Here is a 27,854-nt window from a genome sequence, read left to right as displayed (position 1 = left end):
AAATGATAACATACTAAGCAATGCACCAATAGAGCTTTAATCAGCTTTATTGATGAATGAATCAATAAAAAGTTTAGTTGATTAATTAGTGAGGGCCAGTTGTAGTGAGGGTGGAGTAGAGACTTAAGTTTATTGTGTGTGTTTAATGAAATAGTGTTTTAGTGAAATAGAGAATTAAAAAATAAAATGTTAAACATGGCCTGTGCTTCTAACAAAAGTAAAGATGTGCATGAATAAAATTTTGCAATTTGATTCGAGCTCAAATCTAACTGCAAAATCTTTGAATCAATCTGCATTTGCAGGAACATTACAACTTGCCACCTATTTGTGCATAATAGCTCAGGTAAGGTAGCACTGGCAGAAGGAACTCGGACAAAAACACCTCTGCAACTGCAATTTCTATTTTCATGCATTATCACCACCACACCTCTTCGTGATAAGAAAAACTTCCAGTGTCAAGTATAACTGTCTGGGTAGCTTTGGACATTCTGCTAAAGTCGTGAGAAAGAAAGTATGCACAACTGACATTCCCTTTGTCACTTATTCAAAGTATAACACAAAGGGTTGAGGATGCTTATATCTCCCACGGTAGTCACTTATGCTTCCTCTCTCACCACTAGGATAGAATAGACATCTATTGCATCAGCTGAACAGACAATTGAATATGGATTGGAATGACACTACAAAGGGCTGATTCCAGGGGTGTAGCTATAATTGAATGGATGGGTTCAAAGAATCCGGGCACCCCAGCCTTCCATATTTTCTTCATTGTCTCCCTCACTCTGAGGGGCTGCCAGGGAGAGGGGTGAACACAGCCCCCCTTTCCCCCAGCTATGCCCCTGGCTGAGTCACACAAGCATGCTCATTACCTGAAGGAGCAAATAACGACTTGCATGTATGAATAAGCCATCAAACCCCACAGGCAAAACATATCACCTAAAACACAGTGCTCTTCAAGGAATTATCTTGACACATTCAGGTATGAATCATCACCAAGCCCTGGTTCACACATGCATGCGCATCACTTGATTTCTCTACACGTTGACTGGCTATATGACATGATCCCACTGTGAAACACTGGATCAGTTCAGATGTAATGTGGAGTAAGACTTATACCCCAGCTTTCTATTACTTTTCTGAGCTGCAGGAGTGCCTTGCCCATCCACAAAAGTGTTGGAGATATGCTAGTTATGATTCTGGTTAGAAACAAGCCAAGATCACTATTATGTTCAAACTGAGCAATTCTAGCTTATTCTAACAAGAGATCCAAAATAAACCAAGATCTAAACCTGAGATTGATCCTGGTTTGTTCCTAAACAGCAGCAGCAGAAGCAAAAGAATAAGTAGTAGTAGTATTCGTCATCGTCATCATCCAGCTCTCACATAGGCAAGGGAACAGATGTGTGCACTCTCAAGACTCAGGAATATCATGCAAAGCCAGGATATAATCCTGGCTCTGAGATACGTCTGAACTGACCCACTGTGTTTGACTGTGGCTGTCTGTAGTGTTATATCTGAGATGGCACATTCAGACATACAGGTCAAAATTTGATACTACAGTCAGCAAGTGATGGACATGCATTTGTGAATCGGCCCCAAATGCATGTGTGAAGAAGCTGTAAGCTCTTCTGATGCAGGGGCGTAGCAAGGTTGTAGTGGGCCCAGAGACAAGATTTTAAAATGCACCCCCACTCACTGAAGCTAAGCTCCTGAAGTACATCATCCTAAATTATTGTGGGTGATGCAAGTCATTTAATGGTACTAGAGAAAGACATGCTGTTCTGGTAGCTCCAGGTCTTAACACTCACATCAATTTTGGAGGATGAATAAAACTGAAGGAAGCCCGGGTGGGTGCGTGGCTGGGGGAGTCAGTCATGTGACTTGCTTCTGGGGGAGGCCAAGGCAGTGGGCCCCCAGACAACTGTCTCCCCTTGCCCTATTATAGTTACACCCCTGTTTGTCAGAACTGTTGTAATTATTAACTGCATACCCTTGAATGGAACAGGCTTTTGTTTTAGATGCTTGAATGATTGTTTAATGAAAAATAAAGAAACACGTTTCAAGTGGCTAGACTTTCTTTTCCTCCCACAAAGACCAATGCTGAGCTCCAAAAATTAATGATGTGAGACTTGATCCATGTCAAAATCAAGTAACCTTTTCTAAGGAGTGCTCCTCCTCAGCTATTACAATAAATAAATTTCTGAAGAACAGTTTCAGGGAAAGGAACCAGAGAATCATGAGCAAAACTCTTAAATGCCTCCAAGTTTCTAAAGAGGCAACACTGAATTCTATAGGCCTTCAAAGTTGAAATCTCAACTTTAGTTAAATCCCTCTTACAATGATTTAAAGCCTTTGACTGTACAAATAGCACATTTATCAAAGCTTGTTGTCAGGCAACCAGAAGGAAATAATTTCAATAGGTCTGGTAAAATGAACTAGATTCAGGTCCTCCCTTTGAATGCTGTTGACTTCACGTCTTAGTCATCATGCATTTTTTTGCACATTAAATTATTGCCTCTGCATGAGCCATCAAGTATATTCTGCACATACATGATAAACTGTTCCTTGCCTGCAACTGACATAGTGCAGCTTATTTCCTGCTGATCTCTGCTGGTGATAATGATGACCCCAATGTTCAGAACTGGGGACTCCGTTCAAAACCCTGGGTTTTGCAGCACATGTAGAGGGGTGACTCAGATAATCACCCTCACACACAATTAAAGGACATGCAGAGAATGCGTCGGCACGTCCTAGAATTATGTTGAGGCAGGGGTGTTCACAATGGGGCTCGAGCCTTAATATGTGTAAAAGGGACGATGGGCTAGCATTCTTCTGAATGGACCCAGACATTATATCAGAAGCATGGAAAGAGGAAGCACAAGGCTCAGGCTCAGAGATCTGTGATTTCTTCCTCTGCAGTTTTTAAAAGCATAATGTACCCTGGAACAAACGGAGAAGGATGAGGCCCCCAGATTTCCCTTTATAGGTGAAGAGGCAGCTTCGGGAGGGCAGTTTTGGACTGGAAAAAGATAGGAGGAGAAAGAGCTACACAGGATCTTACTGGGCCCACTTTTTATACTTAAAAGAAGCACTTTTAATGCTGCGGAACATATGAGCCGGTGGTATCCCTTGTGCATTTACAACTGAGCAACATTCTCACATTATGTGTTGAAGGGCCAGAATATGATAACAATATGGGCTACATTATCTGTATGGCTGACTCAGTCTAGCACATCATTGCAGCAGCAGATTATGTAGAATACCATCTTTCCTCCATGTTTTTTTTAAACCCAAAACATTCCCCCCCCTCCACAAAGCTGCCATTTGCTCCATGGAAAAAACATCATCATCAACATCATCAAACATATTTTTATATCACCCAAAACACATCTCCCAAGACTTTGCTGATTAAAAGAATGTCACAGATTCAACCAACTGTACCCACACCCATTGTCAGAAAATTTATCAATGCTACAAACTACTGACCTTACCCTAAACCCATTTGTCTGCATGCCAAATGACTTAAATTTTCTTCCCATTCATCAGCACATACATGGTAATTGGTAGCCGACTTGTGAACAGTCAGTAACATCAAGGAGCTCCTGTTTTTAGACAGTGTCACTGAGAAGACAAAAGGAAAATGCAACTTTAACATGTCATTAGAGGACTAAGAGCTGGTTTACCCATGCATCTGTATAATTTGATTTCGCATCACTTGATTCACAGTCCAATGTGTCAGCTAATTTTATTTATTTTATTTTTATTTATTTATTTATTTATTACATTTATATCCCACTCTTCCTCTGAGGAGCTCAGAGCAGTGTACCTGCTTATCGTTATCCTCACAACAACCCTGTGAGGTAAGTTAGACTGAGAGAGAAGTGACAGGCCCAGAGTCACCCAGTGAGTTTCATGGATGAATGGGGATTCGAACTCAGGTCTTTCTGGTCCTAGTCCAACACTCTAACCACTATGCTATGCTGGCGCCATTGAAAATATTGTGGATTTATAAAGACCATCATTTCATCCTATCTTTGTACCTTATGATACAAGCTGTTGCACTGGCACATACAAATGACCAAACTGACCCAGCATGAACTCTTCACCTGAGGTAGCTTGGCCTGCTGTACATGAGAAGAAGCATCTAAATCTGCCAAACTCAAATTTCTGGGCAGGCAGGAAGGTGTCTCAGAAGGCGTCCACAAATCACTGGGCATAAAGATGCTGAATATTCTACTTAAGTCAATTACTCAGGCTGGGACCTCCTTATACAGTATATCCCCATGTGGACAAAGTGAATCTTAGGAGATGTGATGTCTCCATCCATGCCCATGCTGACTACTGCCTTAATTCTGAAGTGGTTAATTAGATCAGTAAAATATTTGTGAAGCAAAGCATATTTTAGTACCCTCTACTGGTCACAACACAATAGCTTACAAAATGCTATATTCTTATACAGCTCTACCCACAGCTTTACTCCAAGCTCCAGCTATGTATCTTGTAAACCTTACAGTATTGAACCATCAGGGAGCATTCTCACTGGTGTGTCACAGCGTGTTTCCCTCAGCTCTCCTTGAGGGAAGATCTCATAACATTCCATATAATAGAAGGCCACCTTGTGATGAGGGAAGAACCATCAGCAGCCCGCTGTGACCCGTTTGCATGTCACTTTGCAGATAATGTTGTTCACATCTGGGCCAGTTTGGACTCCAGGATTTTGGAAATTCCAGGATATGTGCCTCGGCAACTGTGCCTGGTCCAGTTGTGATGGATTCTTTTCAGTTAGTGCAGCCTGAAGAAGTGAACAAGATCCTAGGCATTGTGCAGGCAACAGCATGCGCTCTGGACCCCTGCCCTTCATGGCTAGTAAAATCTTCCCAGGAAGGAACAGGTAGGTGTTTGTAGCCAATTATTAATGCTTCACAAAGGGAAGGGAAGGGAAGGGAAGATGCCATCAAGCCTCAAGCAGGCAGTGGTAAGTTCACTATTTAAAAAGCCCTACCTTGATTCCTCCAACTTTGATAACTACTGGCCTGTTTCCCTTTTTAAGCAAGGTGATAGAGCATGTGGTATCTAGGAACATAGGAAGCTAACATATACGGAGTCAGACCATAGGCCCATCTCGCTCATTATTGTCTACACAGACTGGCAGCAGCTTCTTCAAGGTTGCTGATATTAATGATATCTCAAAATTATCAATAACCTCTGCTGATATTGGATCTATAAGACTATCAGATCATGCCCTGGTTTCACCATCTTTCAAGTTCATGAAGGCTGAGAAATTCTTGCCAATTTGGCAGCTAAACCCGGTAATTCTGGACAAACCCAATATTGTAACAATACTCGGTAATGCCATACTGCAATATTATAGACATAACGATAACTGGAATACACCCAAAGTGATTAATTGGGATGTAATGATAAAACCCCAGCTGGCATTAGTAAATATATTTTCTTGGGTCAATTCAGATGTGTCATCAAAAAAATTAGTAGTGATTATGATAACTGCTGCCAGGTTAGCTACAACCAAGCACTGGAAAAATCAAAACATGTTGATGGATATCTGGTACAAGAACTTATGGCATATCACGATTTCAGAAAAGTTAACCCATATTATTATTAACTCTTTTAATGTAATCTGGTTAGATTTCCTTCTTTAGACCAATTGGGAGAATTACGGTTGTTTTCTTGCCCCAGACATCAATAGAATGTGGATGGACTGATGAATTGGGGTTTGTTGTATGTTTTGCTGATTGTGTTTAGATCAATTTTGTTCTGCAGTGTAAATTTTGTTCTAATAAAGTTTTTATTTAAAAAAAAAAAATACCAAGAACAACAAGTGAGTATGTACCTCCTAGGTACAAATGTGTATCTTTCTTATTTGCTACAGTTATTGTTATGTTTTTACCTTTCTCTTGTTTCTCAAATTTGAGCTCATTCTTTGTCTGATACTATTTACATCCAAAAACGCTTTCCCCTCATTATGTAGTCATTATTTTTGTATATTTTCTGTTTAACAGTTCTGTTTTATCTTGATTTGGGGGGAAATGTCTTTAATAAAGTTCATGTTAAAGAAGAAGAAAAAAATTAAAAAATCTAGACCCTTTTCAATCTGGCTCTCTCCCTGAGTTTGGGACTGAAACTGCCTTGGTGGATGACCTACGAACTAGACAGGGGGAGTGTGTCCCAGTTGGCTCTGCTGGACCTCTCAGCAGCATTCTATAACATTGGCCATGGCATCCTTCTGGGCCGCCTCTCAAGTATAGGGATCGGGGGTGGTGCATTGGAGTGGTTCCAGTCCTTTCTTGGGAGGAGGTTCCAGAAGGATGCCGTGGTGATGGGGAACTTTTGCTCAACAACTTGGCCTCTGGCCAGGCTCACTATTGTCCACCAAGCTGTTTAACATCTAAATGAAACCACTGGGAGAGGTCATCAGGAGGTATGTGTCATCAATATGCAACTCTACCTTTCTCTGACATCAGATCCTAAGGAAGCAGTTGACGTACTGAACCAGAGGGTGAAGGCGGTGATGGGCTGGATGTAGGCCAGCAAACTAGGGTTAAATCTAGACAAGATGGAGGTGGTGCTGCAAGTTGGGATAGGGTGATTCAACCAGCTCTAGATGGGGTTGTACTCACCAGGATAGAGCAAGTGCACAGCTAGGGGGTGTTGTTGGACCCAGCTTTCCTTTTGGAAAATCAGGTGGAGGTGGTAGCCAGAGGTGCTTTTGAACAGTTTTGGCTAGTGCACCAGCCTTTCTCCAGAAGGCAGATCTGGCCACAGTTACCCATGCCTTAGTCACCCCACGGCTGGATTACTGCAATGTACTCTACATGGGATTGCCCTTGAAGAATATTCGGAAACTTCAGTTGGTACAGAAAGCAGCTGCCAGGGTTCTCTCTGGAACTGCTCTCTCAGAGTATATTGCACCTATTTTGAAAGGGGTGCACTGGCTGCCAATTTGTTTCCAGATCCAATTCAAGGTGCCGGTTATCTATATATTTAATTCTTCTATTTATTTATTTATTTAACACATTTTATACCGCCCAAAACTTGTGTCTCTGGGTGGTTTACAACAAGATAAAAATAACATTAAAACATTAGTTAAAAACAAAAACAATAAATTTAAAACACAACATTTAAAACAATCAAAACAGCATCAGTTAAAAGCCTGGGTGAACAGATGCATCTTTAAAGACTTTTTAAAAATTATCAGAGATGGGGAGGCTCTTATTTCACTAGGGAATGCATTCCAAAGCCTTGTGGCAGCAACGGAGAAGGCCTGTCCCTGAGTAGCCACCAGACGAGCCGGTGGCAGCTGCAGACGGACCTCTCCAGATGATCTCAATGGGCGGTGGGGTTTATAAGGAAGAAGACGTTCTCTTAAATACCCAGGACCCAAGCTGTTTAGGGCTTTATAGGTTATAACTAACACCTTGTATTTTGCTTGGAAACATATTGGCAGCCAGTGTAACTCCTTCAATACATTAGTAATATGGTCTCTCCTAGATGACCCAGAGACCAGCCTGGCTGCCTCATTCTGAACCAACTGTAGTTTCTGGACTACATACAAGGGCAGCCCCACATAGAGCACATTAAAGTAATCAAATCAGGAGGTTAACAGCAGATGTACCACTATTTTGAGGTCAAGAAATGAATGCAGCTGGCGTATCAGCTGAAGCTGATAGATGGCACCTCTGGCCACTGCCTCAATCTGGGACACCAGGAAGAGACTTGGATCCAAAAGCACCCCCAGACTGCGTAACTGTTCCTTCTGGGGAAGTGTGACCCCATCCAGAACAGGCAGATCAAAATCGTTTCCCGAATTTCGTCCCCGCACAATGAGTACCTCCGTCTTATCTGGATTCAGTCTCAGTTTGTTATCCCTCATCCAGCCCATTATCGACTCCAGACAGGCATTTAGGGAGGTTATGCCCTCTCCCGATGATGCTGACATGGAGAAATAGATTTGGGTGTCATCAGCATACTGATAACACCCCACACCAAATCTCCTGATGATCTCTCCAAGTGGTTTCATGTAGATGTTAAACAATATCGGAGACAATTTGGAGCCCTGAGGGACACCATACAAATTTGAGATTTTGAAGAACAACAGTATCCAAGCGACATGATCTGGAACCTGCCTGAGAGGTAGGAGCGGAACCACTGCAGAGCAGTGCCTCTCACTCCCAACCCCCTCAGACGCTCCAGAAGGATACTATGGTCGATAGTATCGAAAGCCACCGAGAGGTCCAAAAGGACCAACAGAGTCACACTTCCTCTGTAAATTCCCAGCTGGAGATTATCCATCAGGCCGACCAAGGCAGTCTCCATCCCATAGCCCATATTTAATTCTCTTAGGCGCACCCATCGCTAATCCCATACATGGCAGCTCTCATGAGAGAGCTGCCAATTAGCAATGAGGGACCAAGGGGGTAGGAGAAGCAGCAGCCCGGCGAATGGCTGGCCGCCAGGGGGGAGCAGGGAAAAGACAGGCAGCTGGTGGACAGGTGAGCAGCCCCGGCAGGTGGCCACCCAGAGCGGCAGCAACCAGCGAGCAGGCCCAGCCAATGGGCAGCTGCAAATGGTAGCCACGAATGGCAGGTGGGCCCGGCAGGTGGGCAGCTGCGACCGGCGGGTGGATGGCCAGAGCAGCTGCGACCAATGGGCAGGCAGCCAGAATGGCTGCTGCAGCCGCAACCAAGAGGTGGGCAGCTAGAATGGCAAACAGCGGGCGGCTGAAGCGGCCGTGAATGGCAAGTGGCTAAATTGTCATGCATGTGGAACAGGGCCTTCTCTATTGTCCCCACCCCCCAGCCCAACCTCTGGAATGCTCTTCCAGTGAATATCTACTTTTTGACATCTGCGGCTGTTTTTGAAAAACAATTAAAGACCTTTTTCATTGTTCAGGATTTTACCCCTTAGGGGCTGCCAGGTTTCTCAGCTTTCCTGCTTCTGTTTATCTCTTTTTATGGTGGTTGTTTTTTTGGTGTTTCATGATCTTTACTGTTTAACTGATTTTAAGGTTTTAAATGTGATTTTTATGAACTTTTATTGTATTTTAACTTTTGTAAACCACCTTGGGATGCCTTATGAAAGGTGGTGACATCACGGGCTTGCGACACTATATTCTAACTGTGCAGACACACTGGAGCACCTTACAGTTCTCAGAGGCCACTGAGCTGAACGGTCAGGCTCAGCGACCGTTCTCGCTCTGCCCACCAGTGCCATGGGCAGTAGGAGGCCTGCTCATCTCACCCCCCACCCCACCGGCTGCGCGCTCATAGCTACACTCATAGCTATCTGGGCAGATCTGATGAGTTTCATATTACTTTACTAGCATCAGATTGGGATTCCTCTATTACTGTCAAAGTTGAAAAATTTATGGCAGCAGCTATTAGTATGCACCTCAATACTAATAGGACTTCACACCTTTTAATCCCTTAATGGCTAGAAGGGAAAGTGAGAAATTCACCACAAAATCATAACCATTCAAAGTACTTTCACTTTTACTGACTGTGCAATGGGGAAGACAAAAATGTGCAATGGGGAAGACAATTGCAATGGTTTTACAATGGGGAAGACAAAAATTAATATAAAATCAAATGCATGTCCTTGTTCCTCCACATGAGGGGTGGAATGATGGTCCTTGGGAGGGCTTCAGATTCAGATGTTTTTGCTAGGTGCTGGCTTGAAACAAGCCAGATTTCACATTTTTTAGCCATTTTTAAAGGGGAAAAAATTCAAAAATGGATTGACCCAGCTTTGAAAAAAATTACAGAGCCTCGCCAATGTGGAAATAATGTGTGCCAGATTCCATAACTGTATGCCTATCCATTCCAGAAATATAAGAGTGGGAGCAAAGGGGGCATGCTGTTACCCCTTTTCATGAAGGCAGATTCCTCCACATGTTGGTGGAATGATGGACCAAGGAGGATCTTCAGTTTCAGAGGTTTTTGTAAAGTTCTGACTTGAAACAAGCCAAGAATTAAAAATCACCAAAAATCAAGGGATTGGCCAATTATGTTTTGATTCACTCCTGGGGTTCCTGACCTCCTTCCCCACATGTGTGGCAAGTTTCAAGGCTCCAGGACCAACTGGTGAGATTTAGTGATTTTTTTTTAATCCCCTTTCACCTCAATGGGGAAAAATCCTTTTCCATTTTGCTAATTCTGAAATTAATTTTGATATTTCAGAATTAATCCCAAATTTACTGATCTGGATTTTGCTGATTTTTAGCTATTTTGGGCAATTTCAGATAAAATCCGAATTTGCACAGGCCTAGAAAATATAGCTTGGAAAGAGGCTTTTCTGAGCAATTATCTCTTTAGTTCTGTTTCTGAATGATCAATAATACATTTAAAATGTGAAGAAGAAAACTGTAAGATTAAACACTCAATACCCTTATACCCTGGGTATAAAAGGACATTGTGGCGCGAACAAAATGTTATATCAACTCACTGACATAAAAATTGAAAAGCACTGGTAATAACAAGCACCCTTGTTTCATCCACTACAAAGTTAAAATCTCCTTGGACAATATACCTTTACTATCTATTTGAGATGTTAAACACTAGACATTTAAATTAAACATTTAACCATTAAGATGAGCCTTACTGGTTAGCAATTTCAGAAAATGTTTAAATGATCTGGATCAATTGCTTCATCAGGCATTCTGTCTTCCTATTTACTGCCTTCAAACATTTGTAGTTAGTTGCCCAAACCTGTGATAACCTATGTGATGTTGCTAATAATACCAAAATGTGACATATTTCCATAAAAATGGCAGTAAAATAGAACTTCATAGTGCAGTACGCACATTCAATGTGGTTATTAATGGGAAGGGTAGGTTTACAACTCGAGCTGTAAACTCTTTTTCCCTCTAAGGGGAGGGTGGTTGTTTTTTTAATTAGAGCTGACCAACAATAAGACTTCAATAGTGTGAACATTTAGTTTATTAGACCATATTTACATCCCTAATCAAAGTATCCTGAGACAATTACTGAATCATCAGGCCTGGTTTGACATTCAAGCTGTGTAATTTGCTGCACAAGTGGCCCTACTCATTGTATCAAATGTGGACAAAAGATCAATGAATGCTATATATACATGGCCTTGCGCATATTTATCAACCAAAAGATACATGAGGACTGTTCACACGACCATTTGGAAGTGAGCAGGAGCCCAGGTGAGGTGCTCCCTGTCAGCAGCATAAGAGCAGCACCTTGGCTGGGCTCTGCTAACCCAGCCACCACACAATGACTGCTGAGGGCTTCCGTGCTGTAATTGGCAGCTGCAAGCTCCGCCCCTCCATGGAAGGTCCTCCAAGGGACCATATGCCTTCTCAGCATGCTTTGCAGTGCCGGCAGTCTAGAAAAGCCTCATGATGTCAGCAGTTGCCCTCCCATTGGCCACAAAGGAGCAGGAGGCAGATGCAGCTCTGCATAGGCTGTTTCAGCTTCAGGAGCATAGATTATGCTAGTGCTTCCTTTGCTGATGACCACTGTGGGCCCAGGTCTCTATGACTGCCATGGGGGTGTGGGCAGGGTGTGTACTGGTAACCCAGGGAGGATCACCGGGCAGGCTCACGTTAAAATGATCAGGGTAGGAGGGCTTTCTTCTTCGCCACCCTCAATGAAAACATGGGTACAAAAGCTGGGCAGCCCTGCTGGGAGCAACCTGAGCTGTAAGAAAATGTGTGAGTTCTGACAATCATGCAAATCTAGGTAGCCCCTGGTCGTGTGAACCAGTCTATGGTGTAACAACAGTCAATAGCTGGATAGCTATTCCTAAAACCTGCTTGCTCTCAATTCAGATTTGATTTGTAGAAATCCAATCATTTAATTTTTATAGGAATAGATCAGCATAAAGTTTAGATCTGATATCCACTAATTGAATTGGATGCTACTTCAGTGGAGATAATTTATCCCTTTTGTAAATAGGATATCTCACAGCAAGTTTCCATCCTTGGAGTATGTGTCCCGTAGCATTTACGTACATAAATAACTTGGCTAGAACAGGGAACCACCAATTTATAAACTCTTTCAATATCTCCGAAGGGAGCATGTTCTTCCCTTGAGCTTTATTGGGTATTAACATATTTATCAGCATTTTTATCTGGTTAGGTTTAACTGGTTCCCATGCGGGTAACACAGTCTCTGATGTGTCATCTGGGAGGAATCCAAGAGACCGCCAAACACTTTATTGATGCGGTCAACCCATTTCTTATTTGTCATTTCGGTTTCAACAACAGCTGTAATCTCTGCCATATCATGGATAACCAATTCCTCAAACCTCCTTTCATTATTATTAGCAATTGCTTCTCTCAAAACATTCCATAAGCTAGTTTCTTCCTTCAAATGCTTCACCACCCCTTATTTAGTTCACTTGAAAGGTTTATTTATTCATAATATGTTTCCCAGTCTTCTGAATAAAGATTATTTGTTTTCAATGAACTGCTGGATGAATATATAACTTACATTCAAAATAACTGACACAGCATCTGACTAACTAATACAGCAGAGGCCTTATGCAGAGAAATATATAGGCTTCAATAGTACTCTGCATACAATGGATCTAATTATTTGCTGGTGAAGAAAGGAAGGATTGGCCATGATACCATCCTCTTGGCCTTCTCCAGTACTGCTGTGGCCCATGTGAAACTTCCATTTGGGTTTTGCTTTTTTAATCTGAGCACTCTGCTGTGAGAATTCATTTCAGTGGAACATAGAAAAATCTTTAACTAGGCTTATGCACTGAGAGCACGGAACATAGGAAGCTGCCTTCTACTGAGTCAGACCATTAGTCCATCTTCTCACTCCCTCTAAATGAATTTTAGACAATTGTGCAGATGCTAAAACTTACCACAGCTCCATTCATCTGATTTATCAGCACAGTCTATTTGCCCATCGCACCAACATTTACGGGGCACACAGTCATGGTTGGCACATGCCACCTCATCTTTGTTGCAAAATGCTGCCATCAAAATATAAATGAGAGAAAACAAAATTTATGAATAAAAAAACCAACACTTTTGACAAATATATATGTTAAGTTCTGATTTGAAGAGAAAATTGCATCTTTGCTGAACCATATCTGTTGAAGAGGATGGTGAATAGAGGTGATCACAGAGAATGATCGTTGGGTTCCCTTAATTAGGAGTGAACCTTGGAATTTGTTTTCATATAAGTAAGCCTTATTTAACAGAGTTGCTTCAATCTCTGGCTTGTTCACATGATCAAGGGGCTAGTCCAAGTGAGATCCAGTTATCTGACTACAGGGAACAGGGCCTCAGAATACTTACAACCATCTCTGTATCATCCTGTGATATTTATATAAAAGTACTGCCCATTAGCCACGCAACTCCTTGATTTTGCAGTTAGTTCCAAGCAAGCACCATGTTGAGCCCCTTGTGGACCACCACACATGACTCGGGGGCTGCATGCAAGTTGCATACATATTCTGAATTTCTGTCATCAATGTTTTGAACAACCCCAATTAATTAATCTATGATACAAAACAGAAAATACCTTCACTATCTTTACTATCTTGTTATCACTCAGTATTGCTGCTACAGTTTAACTACTACTCCTATTTAAAAAGCCCATAAAAATAAATCTACTGGATTGCAAATCCTCTCTGTAGCATTGTGATGTCAGTTTCCAGCTGCAGAAACCAGGGACCACCCATTTGTGCCACATTTCCTCCCCCCACTCCCACCAGACAAGAAGCCATTATGAAGGACAGAAATATGGGGAAAGAGCAAGAAAGGATGTAATAGAGACACAGGGGCGTAACCACCACTGGGTGACCAGGCTCAAAGAACCTGGGCCGTGCTCACAGCCCCAACACACACCCCGCATGTGATGTCAGACGTGGGTGCGGGGGTGCTGGTTTAGCTCCGAGTGGGATCATAGGGCCCCGTTCGGGAGTTAAATGGCTGGCGCTACATTTGCAGCACAGCTAGGAGCGGCTCTTCCCTGCCTTAAAGGCAGGGAGAACCGCTTCTGCCCATGCTGCGAACGCAGTGCTAGCCCCAATCTAGCTCACGAATGGCACTGGAGTTGGATGGCCTGCGCTGTGTTCGCAGCATGGCCAGAAACAGCGCTCCCTGCCTTTATCAGCCACTCCTGGCCACGCTGTGAATGCAGCGCTGGCCTGGATCGAACTCCCGAACAGGAGTTGTGTGGCCCTGTTTGGGAGCCAGACCATGACCCCTGATTGTCAGATGCGGGGACATGGCTAACCCCGGCATCTGACATCAGATGTAGGGGCGGGGCGAGCAGGGCCGCCACCGCAGCCGGACACGGGCTACCCCTGGTCTGGCTCCACTAGTTTAGAGACAAGTGCTGCTAGAAGGAAACCCTGATACAAATAAGCAATGACAGGAACAAAAGAGTGAAATCAAAACATGTAGCCAAGAACAGACATGTTCTACCATGTGTCCTTGTTTCTCTTAATGTTAATGCTAATACTGGTGTATAGACCATGTGCAATTCAGGCAACTTACAGCAATTTTTTTCATCCACCTTGTCAGGACAGTCTGGAAAACCATCACATATTATTGTATGCTTGATACACAGTTTGCTTGATGGACATTCCCAAAGACCTCTTTCTTTGCAACCTGGAGTTAAGAAATAAAAGACAGTGCTGACATCCTAACGAAGCAGTTGTGGAAGGATGTTGCACTATTGCAAAGCTGTTGCAAAGGTGGTGCTGCAGAATGCCTGCTCCACCCCTTGGTCATTGGCCTATGGGGTGCCACAGGGTTCTATTCTGTACCCTATGTTCTTTAATGTCTACATGAAACTACTGGGAGAGGTCTATGCGTATGGACTTCAGTGTCATCAATATGCCAATTAGGGATGTGAGAGCCGACTTGATTTGAACCATGGTTTGAATCGAACCAGCCTGGTTTGGACAGCTTGAGTTTGAACCAAACTGGCTCCTCTAAGTGGGGTGCCAGTCTGAGTTCAAACTGGGTCGCTATGGACTGGTTCAGAGGTCTACTGGTAAAGGGGAATCCGGTGAGGTGCAGCGGGGCTTCCCTAGGCCTAGAGGAGGTGGGAAGGGAGTCAGTAGTACTCACAAAAAAGGATCGGCAGCTCTGGGGGAGAGGGGAGGTGGTAGCTCCACCCCTCCCCCACCGGCCTCCCACAGAGTAGCTCAGGCATGCAAGGAGGCCATTTACATGACCACCAGATTACCCTTTACCAATAGACCCCTGAACCGACCTGCGAACCAGTTAAGGTTCAAACTGAACTGGCAAATTTTGTTCTGTTTACACCCTTAATGCTGATGATACCTAAATCTACCTATCAGTACAGTCAGCTAATACCAGGGAGGCAGTGGATGTCCTGAACCAGTGTCTGCAGGCTGTTCTGGACTGGATGGGGCAAGGAGATTGAAATTTAAACCAGATAAGACAGAAGTGCTCTGAAATGGTAAAACTGATTCTCCAAGTGGTAAGCTCAATCTGGCCTTTGTTGGGGTCACGCTCCCCCTCAAAAACCAAGTTCACAGCTTGGTAGCTTCTGGACCTGATGCTGTCCTTGGAGTCATAGGTGAAGGCGGTGTGCAGGAGTACCTTTTCCTAGCTACAGCTGGTGTTCAGCTGCAACCCTACTTGGAGAAGTCAGACCTGACTTCAGTCTGTCATGCACTAGAAATATCCAGATCGGATTGCTGCAATGCACTTTATGTGGGGCTGCCCTTGAAGATGGTTCAGAAGTTTCAGCTGGTCCAAAATGCTGCCGCAAGGATGCTTGTGGATGCTAGTCACTTTTCTAGCAGTAGCGGCCAGTGCAGACACCACTAGGGGGCGGCAGCAAGAGGCACCTTCAAGCATAAATGAGAGGTGCTTACCTCTACTACTGACACAGCTACTGCTACAGCTGAAAGCTGATCCGAGCAGAGGCACACCGCCCAGCACTTCCTGCAACAGGGGAGTGGCTCTGCCACTCACCTGGCCTCCGCACATGCATGGAGGCCATTTCCTGGGCAGGCAAATGGCCTCCACCAGGTGGGTGGCAGAGCCAATCCCCCATCACAGAAGGTGCTGGGTGGTGTGCCACTGATTGGAGCAGCTTTCAGCAGCAGCAGTAGCAGAGGTAAGCACCTACTAATTTATGCTTAAAAGGTGCCTCTCGCTGCCCACCCACCTCCTCGGCCCACCAGCCACTACTGTTCTCTAGTCCTCTGGTATTACACCCATCCTGCTTGAGATTCACTGGCTGCCAGTTTGCTTCTGGATGAGATTCAAAGTACTAGTTTTGACCTTTAAAGCCCTCCATGACTCAAGTAACTTGTGAGGGGTAAAAAAAAATTATTAAAACAACTCTTAGTTGGCTGGGGGCTGGAGTAGCTGTTGGATCGTATTTGCCCATATGAATATGTCAGGACTCTTCGCTCATCATCTCGTGCCCTGCTAACAGAACTGCCATTGACTGAGATTCGGCTGGCGGGAACAAGAGACAGAGCCTTCTCACTTATGGCCTCTCAGATCTGGAATGCCCTTCCAGAAGAGCTTCACCATGCTCCCTCCATTAGTTTTTTTAAAAAATATATCTTAAAAACTTACTTGTTTAGAGAGGCATTTTATTATAACCTGATGGGTTTTTAATTTTCAATTGGATTCATTTTTATTGTTTTTATTTTACATTGCATTTTATTGTTTTACATTTAATATTACCTCCATTCGAGACTAGTGCTGCACAACTATAAGCATGCTTGCTCTTACATAACAATTATGCAACCTGCAGCACACTTCATTTGCTTTAATGGGAACTTTTGCGCATGAGCGCGATAGTGCAACAACACAATTTCATTATATTTTCCCCCGAGAGCACTTGTTACACAAGTGGTTCATTAGTTAGGATGTTAGCCAGTATATTTTGCTGCAATAACAAATCAGTCAGTTTATCTTATTATTACAGATGGTTCAACAACACAGAGAGGAAAAGATTGTTAGAACACAAACAACTGATTGTTGGCATGATATATATCCCTACAGATCTTTGACTTTGAATGTATATATAACCTTCTTCTTTATATATGTGTATCATAAACATAACTTACAATAGCACTTATATTCAGAAAATGATTTTGAGATGTTCTTCAATTTAACAAACATATGCTCAAATGTTGGTTTGAATCTTGTAGTTAAACTAAGTTACAACCAAATGCAGACCTGAACAATAAAAACAGATTGACTTCTATGCATATTACTTACATAGGAAGCTGCCATAGGTCTATCTAGCTCAGTATTGTCTTCACAGACTGGCAGTGGATTCTCCAAGGTTGCAGGCAGGAATCTTTCTCAGCCCTATCTTGGAGAAGCCAGGGAGAGGACTTGAAACCTTCTCCTCTTCCCAGAATGGCTACACCCCCTAAGGGGAATATCTTACAGTGCTCACACATCAAGTCTCCCATTCATATGCAACCAGGGTGGACCCTACTTAGCTAAGAGGACAAGTCATGCTTGCTACCACAAGACCAGTTCTTCTCTCCAACTTACATCTCATTAAATTGCATCTTATCACAATTTAATGTTCTGTATGCAGATTAAAAAAATAATGGCTGACATCCAGATCAGCATTGCAATGGTATAACAGTGCTGACATCCAGATGAATGCAGTTCTGTTGCGTGAAAGGAAAGGGGCAATTTTCACTCATCTCCTGTTCCCTTTGAAGCCCGCTGTGCCTCCTGAAAAATGTTATTGAGGGTTGCACAGCCCTCAGAGATATATATTTTTGGAAGGTATACTGGGCTTCAGAGGGAAGGGGAGCCCAGCAAAATTTGCCCCTCCCCACCTTGTGCAACAGCACAGAATTAGCCTGGATGCCAGTGTGGTGTAGTGCTTAGAGTGCTGGACTAGGACTGGAGAGACCCAAGTTCAAATTCCCATTCAGCCATGATACTGGCTGGGTGACTCTGGGCCAGTCACTTCTCTCTCAACCTAACCTACTTCACAGGGTTGTTGTAAGGAGAAGGACTCCTTGGAGGAAGAGCTGGATATAAAATGTAAATAAAATTAATAAAATAATGTTGCACCCACATAATGCTAATCTGGACGTCAGCCAGCATATTCAAATTGCCTAAATAACAAGGACTGGTAATCAAGAGTGCCTTGAGGAGCAAAGCTAAAATGGCCATAATATAACTAGTAATTTCCATCCAGTTTCAGGCAGAGGCTCTATTCTGCATGGACATCTGTGCACAAGTCCGGTGCCCCACTGTCTCTGGGGCACCCAAATGAAGCACTCTCCATCTCCACCCACCCCTGCTGTGTTTCTCCCCTCATCGCCCTTGCTGATTCTTGTTCCCTCTAGCCCCAACAAGTGGGGAGGAATACCCCCATTTCAGCAGGTGTGAGCAGTGGGGTGGGTGAAAGAAACGTGGTGGCAGCAGGAAATATCCTCAGTGATTAGGGAGGAATGCCATCATGTCAACGAGTGGCAGAGAAAGGAAACTCTAAGGCTGGGACTGGAATGCTACATGCTGGCTGTGGGACAGGGATGGAAGGAGATTAACTTATTTCCACCACTGAGTATGAGGAGAGCTGGTCTTGTGGCAGCAAGCATGACTTGTCCCCATAGCTAAGCAGGGTCTGCCCTGGTTGCATCTGAATGGGAGACTTGATGTGTGAGCACTGCAAGATATTCCCCTCAGGGGATGAAGCCGCTCTGGGAAGAACAGAAGGTTTCAAGTTCCCTCCCTGGCTTCTCCAAGATAGGGCTCAGAGAGATTCCTGCCTGCAACCTTGGAGAAGCCGCTGCCAGTCTGTGAAGACAATACTGAGCTAGATAGACCAATGGTCTGACTCAGTATATGGCAGTTTCCTATGTTCCTATGTCCCCCTCCCCCCACCACAGTGGCAGCATTCCTCCCCAGTATGGGGCTGGTTCTCACTGCCACCATGTTTCTCCCCACCACCACACCTGCCCAAGTGTTTCTTCTGGTTTGTGCTGTGTTTCTTCCACACCCACCCAGCATCTTTGCTGGGGCTAGTTCCTTCCCACTCCTGCTGCCAGGTTCCAGACAGAGGAAAGAGTGGCTGGAACATCCATTCATAATTTGGTTGCCACAGGTCAGTGGCAAGTATCTTATTCAGAATTCTTTCTTTAAAATAAAAACACCCCTGTTTCAACCTTTCCCTGAGTATAATCTGGTGTAAAAAGTAGTGCATTCGGCTAATTTAATTGGAAGGATTGAATCTGTGTTTATCACTTCTATTTAAATATTGACAGAAATAATGATGTTGAATGCCTCTGCTTTCACTAAAACTTGGAGACTGAATATTCATGGGTTTTGTGATATGATATAATGGTATGTGGTATGATAATGGTATGATTTATGATATAATCATGGTATGATTTATGATATAATCATACATCATACTTTCCAAGATGCTGTTCTGCATAGGTGCAGAAAGAAGAATGTTGACTTTCTGACAATGATATTCACCTTTCCAGAAGCTCATCGTTATTCAGTAAACATAGCCACTGTCTCCTCCAAGTGTCTTTAATCAGTTGACTGATTTTATAATAAATTCAAGATGAACTCTTGCATAACTGTGTCAGTCTTTTGATATTAAATTCTTGGTTTGCCATATGGAGGATATTAAGGCATAGCACAGATCTATAAAATATTTATCTTTCTACATATTTTATACAGATTGCTCCTTAAAGCTCTAATTAAAGTAGCTCATTTCAGCATCAAGATGTAGGAATGGGCTGTTTTACTACTTAAGCAAGCGACTGATGGTTGAGCAAGAAAAGCATTTTTATAGCACACACAAAAGCCTTTTGGCTTCACAAACTTCCTGGTGCATCAAAAATGCTAATTAATTCCACAGACAGAAAGTTAAGAGTTGGTACACAGAGTCAAAAGAGATTCTGATTATTAGTAACTAAACATGCAAAGTGGAGGGGATTGTAATCTGATTTACTAATATATGTATATTATATAGTGTAATACAGACAAATAGGCAGATAAATATATATACAGGGACTCAGAAGGATGGAATCTCACATACTTTGTCTGCAGTATAGTAGGTAGTGGCAAATAACATCAAATGACAGCTTCACTTCTGTTTCAGTAGACAGAGGTTGTTGTGTGAGGTCCCTCAGCATCACAGCCTGCTACTGAGGGGGAAGAGAGAGAGCTCATCTAGTTTGAGCTCGAGGCAGATGGAGGTCCTGACACTACCAATCTGACTCTACTGTTAGATCTTCTGAAGAGGTCCTTCTCTGGGTACTGGAGAATGAGCCTCTTCTATAGTGGCACCCAAGTTGTGGGATGCCCTCCCTACTTTGGCGGGCATGCTGCAATGGTTATGACTATTTGGTTCTGTGGTTATGACTTGTTGATGCCAAGTAAATACATTTTTATTCACTGTGGCTTTTAACTCAGTATTTAAGGCCTTCTATTGCTGATGTTGAATTGGAATTTTATTCCTTTTTATGCTTTGCTTCCAGCTGCTGCAGTTTTTTTATTTATTGTTTTAAATGTGAAGTATTTCACTAAGTATCTTACATGTTTATAAATCTTGTAAGCTATCTCAGACATTTTACAGAGAAGAAGGATGCAAATATATTAAATAAATATATTTAATTTATTAATAAATAAATAAATAACCACTGGGAAGAAAAACATGGATGCATGAATCCCATGTACAATTGTGTATAGAGACCTGGAGGAAATGCAGATCATTCCTGGGCAGCCAACATTGGCTGCAGTGCTTGCACCTAAGATTTAACTGGATCATGAGAAACTGAATTGATATAGATGAACAATGTCAGCTGAGATGGCCGCAAACAACAAAAGCAAGAGCAGCTGCAGAAAAAGGTTTATTCCTTCTGATGTGTTTGGATAACTGTATCTTTTTCAAGGACTGCTTGAAAAACATTTTACTGGACTGCTTGGGAGAGAAGTTTCCTTTTCAAAACCTTAAGCTTCAGATTTTAGAAAGGAAACTTCTCTCCCAGTCTAGTAAAATATCCTTGAAAAAGATATTGTTGTCAAAATGTGACAGAAGGAATAAACTTTTTTCTGCAGCTGGTCTTTGCTTTTGTTGATCATGATAAACTACCAAGTGCAGTTCATGACAAAGCTGGCTGACATTAAATTTTAATTTCTAGTATATCCTATCCGAAGGGTATGATGACAATATAAGGCAAACATACATAATGAGGTAGCCATTAAAATCAGCATGTAAAGTGATATGGGCAAACACCCAAGATATTTTAATGGATTAATCCATCTCATTGGAATTTTGGAATGGACTATTCCATACGAATTTATGGTCCAGCAGGTTCTGATGGATTCTGGCAAAATACATTATTTCAGAAAGCTCATTTGGACATCTGTCGTGCAAGGAGGCACCATGCTTGTTTAGAGGTCAATGTGTGTCCCAAACATCTCCAAAATGTGGTACCCTAAATTAAGTTTGCTTGAGGCAGGGCCACATCATGATGGCCAGATTTACTAAGGAATATATACAAAACTTCATTTATATTAACTCATGAGTAATGAATGACCCAGGAAAAAGGACATCATTCATAACAGACTATTAAATGACCTAATATAATAATGTTGTATTTGCCAAATTACACTGAAGGAACAAAGTCAACAGAAAAAAAAGATGTCTACAGCTTGCAATTTAATGCTTAAGCCCTCTTGATTTCAAGAGGATGTTAATACTCTGAACTTTCTCTAGATAGAGCCCAGTATGCTATCACCTACACAAATAAGGTTCAAAGAACTTTGATGTTAGTCCCAGACAGCAAAACAAAACAAAGGGGTCATGCCCACAAGCTCCTGGCCAGCACTCTGGAGGTCTGCGGGGAAGGCAAGAGCTTGCCGGCCTTCTCGGCAAACGAGTGGTGGACGTTCATGCCATCGCCATGCTGCATACTCACATGAGAGGCAACATGGCAAATACAAGAGCTTGGGAAGGAAGGAGGACTTCCACCTCCCACATCCCAAGATGCCCCACACCATGAGTGTGGCCGCTGCTTGATCCCTCCGGCTCACTGCTGAGCTGCCTGAGTTACGCCAGGCAGCTCCTGTCATATGAACGGCCCTTTTGTCCAGGAGTCATAAAAGAGAGAAAGGGCAATTCACTACTAAAGGATCTCCCTTTCTATAGCCAAACAGTATCTAATTATCTCAAAGTCAAATAGCAGAAAGCACTAGAAAAAGTAGATTGCTTATTTGTGTTCCTGTGAATGTTTCAAAAACAATTTTGCAGAAATGGAACAACATATTAGTTTGAGGTTGTTGGTTTTTTTAAAAAAAAAGATAGCAACAGATAAAAATTAACAGTTTGTTCTAAGTGCTTTGTATTGCAAACAAGTTGGAACAGAAGCAACACTCATTGCTATACATTATTTTCTACACAATTTAATCCCAATCTGAATGTTCATATAGTGGGATATCTCATGAAAGACTTAGGGACTACTAGACAGTACAGTGGAAGATAATGGTATAAAATTTTTAATAATAAATAAATAAATAAATAAATAAATAAAGGACTAGATCTCCTTCAGTTTTTTTCATGCATACTGGGTTGAATAACACTTTAATCGGACATGAACTACCATGGCTGACATCCAGCCCAGCATAATGTGGGTGGTGCTGATCCACCTGTGCTACTGCAGCTCTAAGGCATGCACAGTTAATGTTAGATTCCGCTCAGATTGAATCAGGTAGGTCCCACCTTGAATGCATGTGCGCGCACACTTCCTTGATACTGCCTGTCCAGAACAAAACTCATTCCACAAAGAAATGAAAAAAATTAGAGGGACCACTGTACTTCAGCCTCATAGTGAAGCACTGGTGGAGGTGGTATTGTGGAAGAGCATACAAATACTCCAAATAGCACACCTGTACTCTAGAAGTGCTACTTAACTCAGAATCATGTCACTGATGTTCAAGTGATGTACTTGTAAACTAAATAGCACTTCTGGAGTACAGGTACACTATTCAAAGTATTTGCACTCTTGCAGGAAAGTGCAACACTGCTGGCGCTTCACTACAGGGCCACACTGTGTATGGGTATATTGGCAACACCCATATTATGCTGCGTTGGATGTCAGCCCATGTTCTTTATTTCTTCCTCAAATATAGTTCACAGCTATTCCTTGACTAATGCACTGCACTTGGAATCTCTTTTAACTTGCCACCCACCAGATTATGTTCTGCTTTGTCAATACCCTTAAAAATAATTTTGTGATTATAGGAAGGAAAGCTACCATACTGTGGACTAATAGTGATTGTCCATTACATCTCAACAACTTTGTAGCGAATAAATTTTCTTGTTAGAAAATCTAACAAGATTATTTACCACAGTTCTCTTCATCACTATCATCTTCACAATCTGCCTGCCCATCACATCTTCTGGAGGCCAAGACGCACCTTCCTGAACGGCATTTGAAGTGGCTGGGTGAGCACTCTGTCAGAAAAGTCACACGAACCAGTCAATTTAAAATACTTTTGCCATAACAGGGTGAAGACAGGCATAAGAGGGGGGAAAGAGTTCACAACAGGTCCTTCAACATGGCATAAGCCCAGCTTAATTACAGACTTGCATACCAGCAACTCGAATCCTGGCTCAGTCATCAGTCTTGCTCCCTCCCCCCTCCCCCGCACGCCCATGTTTCAGGTGTGCTTTCTGCACTTTTTGAAGTGTCCATGAACTTCATTCATTCATCTGTCCTTCATCACACAGTCAATTTTTTAAAAGGAATATTTTTAAAAGAGCAAAACTTCTCCAGAAATTGGTGAAGAGGCGGTTCTTTGGTGACATCACTGAAAAGGGTATTCAGTCAGAACCATTCACGTCTGCTGCAAAAGCAAAACTTGTAGAACTGGCTTCTTTTTTTCAGAGCTTAACTCTGAAGTAGGGATGTGAGAATTGATTTGTGGCCAAATCAGTTCAACTAGAATCTGGTCTATTTATGTGATTCAACTTCAAATCGAATCACCCTTGAGGGTATTGACCAGATTCGAGGTTGAATTGAATCACCCTAGATTTGGCTTGAATTGATTTGGAGGTTTGAGCCTCCATTTTCTCCCTGCAATACCAGCCCTCTGAGCTTCTCTGCCATCACTGGTTGGTCTCAGAGAAACACCCCATGGGTGGCTGCTAGGGGTGCCACAGTGGGTTGGGTGGCAAGGCACCATGGGTGCCACCCACCTCCAAACTCATGTAGAAATTGGCCACTTGGTTGATTTTTTGTATTTTTAAAAAAGTTTTACGAGGCAGACCCACAAATTTTACAAGGGAAATGGGGGTCTATCCATTGGGTTCTATGGGTAGACCAGCTCTTAAGAAAACCAAATCGGAAATTTCTGTGTTCGGCAATGTTAGTGTGTGTAGATTTAGATTCCTGGTTTTGTTTTGGTTTTCAATTGTTTCTGCCATAGAGAATAATGGGAATAATGGGGACTTGAACTGGTCCACAATTCTCCACAGGTAGTGCCTAGGGACACCAAAATGAGTTGGGGTGGTAGGGTCCCATGGGTGCAAACTACCACCCAACCCCCAAAGCAATTGGGCAAAGGGGTTATTTTTTAAAAGGGATTTTTATGTATTGTGGATTCTATGTATTGACTTCATGAAGAAGTCACTACAAACTGAGAATCCACACAGTATAGAGTCTTGGTTTGTAATGACTTCATATGGAACAGTACAGTTCCCTATGAAGAAGTTATTGCAAACCGAGAATCCACATTGTGTATATTCTCATATTCTAGTGACTTCTTCAGAGGAAACAGAGTGATTCCCTATGAAGAAGTCATTACAAACCAAGAATCCATGATACATAAAAATTCCTTAAAATTCCCCCCTTTGCCTGATTGCTTTGGGGGTTGGGTGATAGTTGGCACCCATGGGGCCCTATCACCCACCCATTTTGGTGAGCCTATGTGCTATCCATGTGGAATTATGGGCTACTTTGAATCCCAATTATTCCCTATGGCAGAAATAAACAAAAAAAACGGAATCTAAATCTACACATTCCCTTTTCTGAATGTTTTTAAGAAGGAACTAAAAACATACCTGTTTAGTCAGGCTTTTAGTTTATAGTTTAAAAGTTTCAGTTTTTAGAGTTTTTATTGTATTTTAAATTATTTTAATAATGTTAATGTTTTGGAGGAGGAGGAGGAGGAGGAGAAGGAGAAGGAGAAGGAGAAGGAGAAGGAGAAGGAGAAGGAGAAGGAGAAGGAGAAGGAGAAGGAGAAGGAGAAGGAGAAGGAGAAGGACTCGATGTCTGGATAAAAGAAATCAGTAAATAACACCAGTCTGACTGTGTAAACCAGAAATAATAATAATAACACTGCCAAACACAGGAAAATGGCAAACATTGCTTTTAAAAATCACCTGATTTCCCTACTGCCTTGCAGGTTTGGCAGTAGGCACCCAACTCACTTTGGTGCCTCTAGCCCTTAAAAATTAGGCTGAATACATTCAGATTCAAATCAAATCAAATCACCCCAGATTTGAGGCCAGCATATTTGAGCTCAAACCAATTCAGGCTGATTCAATTCAAACTTGAATCGAATAGCAAAATTTGATTCATGCAAATCCCTACTCTGTAGAGAAATAGGTACATTTGGAGTTATTTATCTGGATTTATTTTAGAATGTTTATCCATAGCTTAGCACAACAGTGCCCTCAGGGCAGCTAACAATAACATATTTTTTAAAAGCAGATATGCCCCAATATTCTATATTTGTTACAGCCAACAATATACTACTTAGCATTGGTGCCTTAAAGAGTAATGAACAGGATATATCAGAAATCACCCTGTCATGAGGCAATGTGAACCAGCTGCCTCAGGTAGGAAATTTTGGGCATCACTGAGAGTAAAAAAAACTGCAAGTGATATTAAAGGTGTCATTTGTTCTTCTGTTTTTGTTTTAATTAAAACAGCAGCAGCAGCATGTGGAGAGGAAGTATTTAACCTTTTCCCTTCATGCTACAGTCCCAATGAAAACCCACTCCCTGCTGCTAATGTTTCAGGAGGGTATCTGTCATGTACTTATTGTACATATACTTTGACAGGAAATATGTCATACCAGGGAATATATAAGTACTATATAAATATCATATATAAATATATAAAGATCAGGATATAAATATATAAATATCAGAGAATGAACTGCCAGCCTACAAAAACTAAGATGTAAATCTGCAAACACTTTTGAAAAATAAGTAACCTTCTACATCTTCATCAGGTGTTAGACAAGTTTGGTTGTCCGAGTTTCCTTCTGGGAACTGTGAGCAATCCGTGTCTTCTGGCCACTGTAAACCTACTATCCCAAGTACGGACTCACATCGTTCCTTCGACTGTTCACAAAGAGCCCTGAAGTAATTAATTTGGATAGGAAGAGAAATGGGTTAGACTTCCCCTCACCAAAATAATAATAATAATGCTAGCAAAACCCGCCAAAGCTATTTAAGGCACTGAATTTTTTTTCTTTTTAAAATCACATGGCTGAAAAATAGATCAGAATTTTTGATGGTATGTTGATTATAGCAGTATGGTAGTCAATAGTTCATTCCTATAATGTTTATAAAGAAACATGCAAATTCTTAGAATGGGACATATGCTAAGGGGAGCTTGTTATGCACATCATGTTATTACTTCCTATCACAAATCATCAGACAACCTTTTTCAGGGCTGGCCACAGACATTACAGTTTCCAACATCTTCCATGAACTGTAGAGTTACACAGTGATACACCTCCAGAGCATCATAGAAATAGCCCCACCAAAGTGTCAGGCTATAACATAGATCAGCTTAGGCCAGAATGCAGTTTTATTGATGCCCGAAAGTACCTTTCTATAGCTGAGAAAGAAAACATATGTTAGCCCAGTGTTGCTTTTCTATTACTTTCAAAAGAAAGGCGGCGGGGGGGGGTCGCTTCTTCTTTGCCTCATCTCTTCATAAAAACAGCCCTATTCTTTTGAATCTCTCCTCATATAGAAGCCTGTCCACAGTCCTAATTATTTTGATTGTTCTTTATTTGGTCTATTCTTTATTCACTATTTTCATTTAAGATGGAGTAACAAGAAACAGAACGCACTGTTAAATGAAACAATATCCTATCAGTGTCTATAATAGTTGTAAAAACACTTCAGTCATTATTTCCCTCAAATTTCAATTGCAAATCAGATGTGCACATGACAAGTATTAGGAACCAGACAAAACACACAGTTGCATTCTACAATGTCTCATGGCGTCCTGCAAATTCCTCTGGAGCCATATACCAATTCCAAATAAATGTAAATAATTATTTAGATTATACTTGTGACTGAACCTGAGTGATGCCAGTCTGTCCGTTAACAAAGCTGTAATTCACAGATGCAAAGAACACATGAACACCATGCTGTTTGCTGTAGAGGATGAAGCATTGGACTTGGATCAAAAAAATCTGGATACAAATCCCTGTTCACCCATGAAGCTCAGAGTGTCTTTAGGCAAGTCATTGTCTTTCTATCTAAATTGCTTCACAAGATTGTCATGAAAATAAAAGAGAATAGTCCATATCTGCTGCTCAGTGGAGGTTAGAGGAAGGATGGAACACAAATATGACAAATAAATCATGATTTAGGACATAATGATAGGACATTGTGTAGATATCAGCCCACATCCAGAAATAGGCATGGATACTATGCATTGTTTCTAGATTCACCGCTACAGTTCTATAGCCTATAGAAGCATTCTTGGCACTATTAGACATCTTCTGAGGAAAGAAGTAAGAAAGAAGACAATCAAATGCAGAGGATGGGTAAGTCGCCTAGCTTCTACCTCTTACCTGATATACCATCAAAAATGTATATTTA

The 27,854-nt window shown here is 42.0% G+C and overlaps 1 protein-coding gene across 8 annotated transcripts in view; it reads right to left on the bottom strand.

Moving 5' to 3' along the window:
• CORIN (corin, serine peptidase) overlaps positions 1-27,854 on the bottom strand; it is a 199,901-nt gene that overhangs the window by 31,107 nt on the left and 140,940 nt on the right. For all 8 annotated transcript variants that reach the window (XR_008308281.1, XR_008308282.1, XR_008308283.1 and 5 more), the window contains 5 exons: positions 26,225-26,370; positions 23,349-23,456; positions 14,510-14,623; positions 12,865-12,975; positions 3,492-3,621 (listed from right to left, as the gene is read on the bottom strand). Coding sequence is in view for 5 of the 8 variants with exons in the window: in XM_053254366.1 (XP_053110341.1) it covers positions 3,492-3,621; positions 12,865-12,975; positions 14,510-14,623; positions 23,349-23,456; positions 26,225-26,370 (609 nt within the window). In the remaining 3 variants the exon portion in view is untranslated. The remainder of the gene's footprint in view (positions 1-3,491; positions 3,622-12,864; positions 12,976-14,509; positions 14,624-23,348; positions 23,457-26,224; positions 26,371-27,854) is intronic.

Source organism: Hemicordylus capensis, chromosome 5 (genome assembly GCF_027244095.1).
Source record: "Hemicordylus capensis ecotype Gifberg chromosome 5, rHemCap1.1.pri, whole genome shotgun sequence".
Lineage (NCBI taxonomy): Eukaryota > Metazoa > Chordata > Lepidosauria > Squamata > Cordylidae > Hemicordylus > Hemicordylus capensis.
Note: the sequence above shows the minus strand (reverse complement) of the source record. Positions and strands in the feature narration are given on the sequence as shown.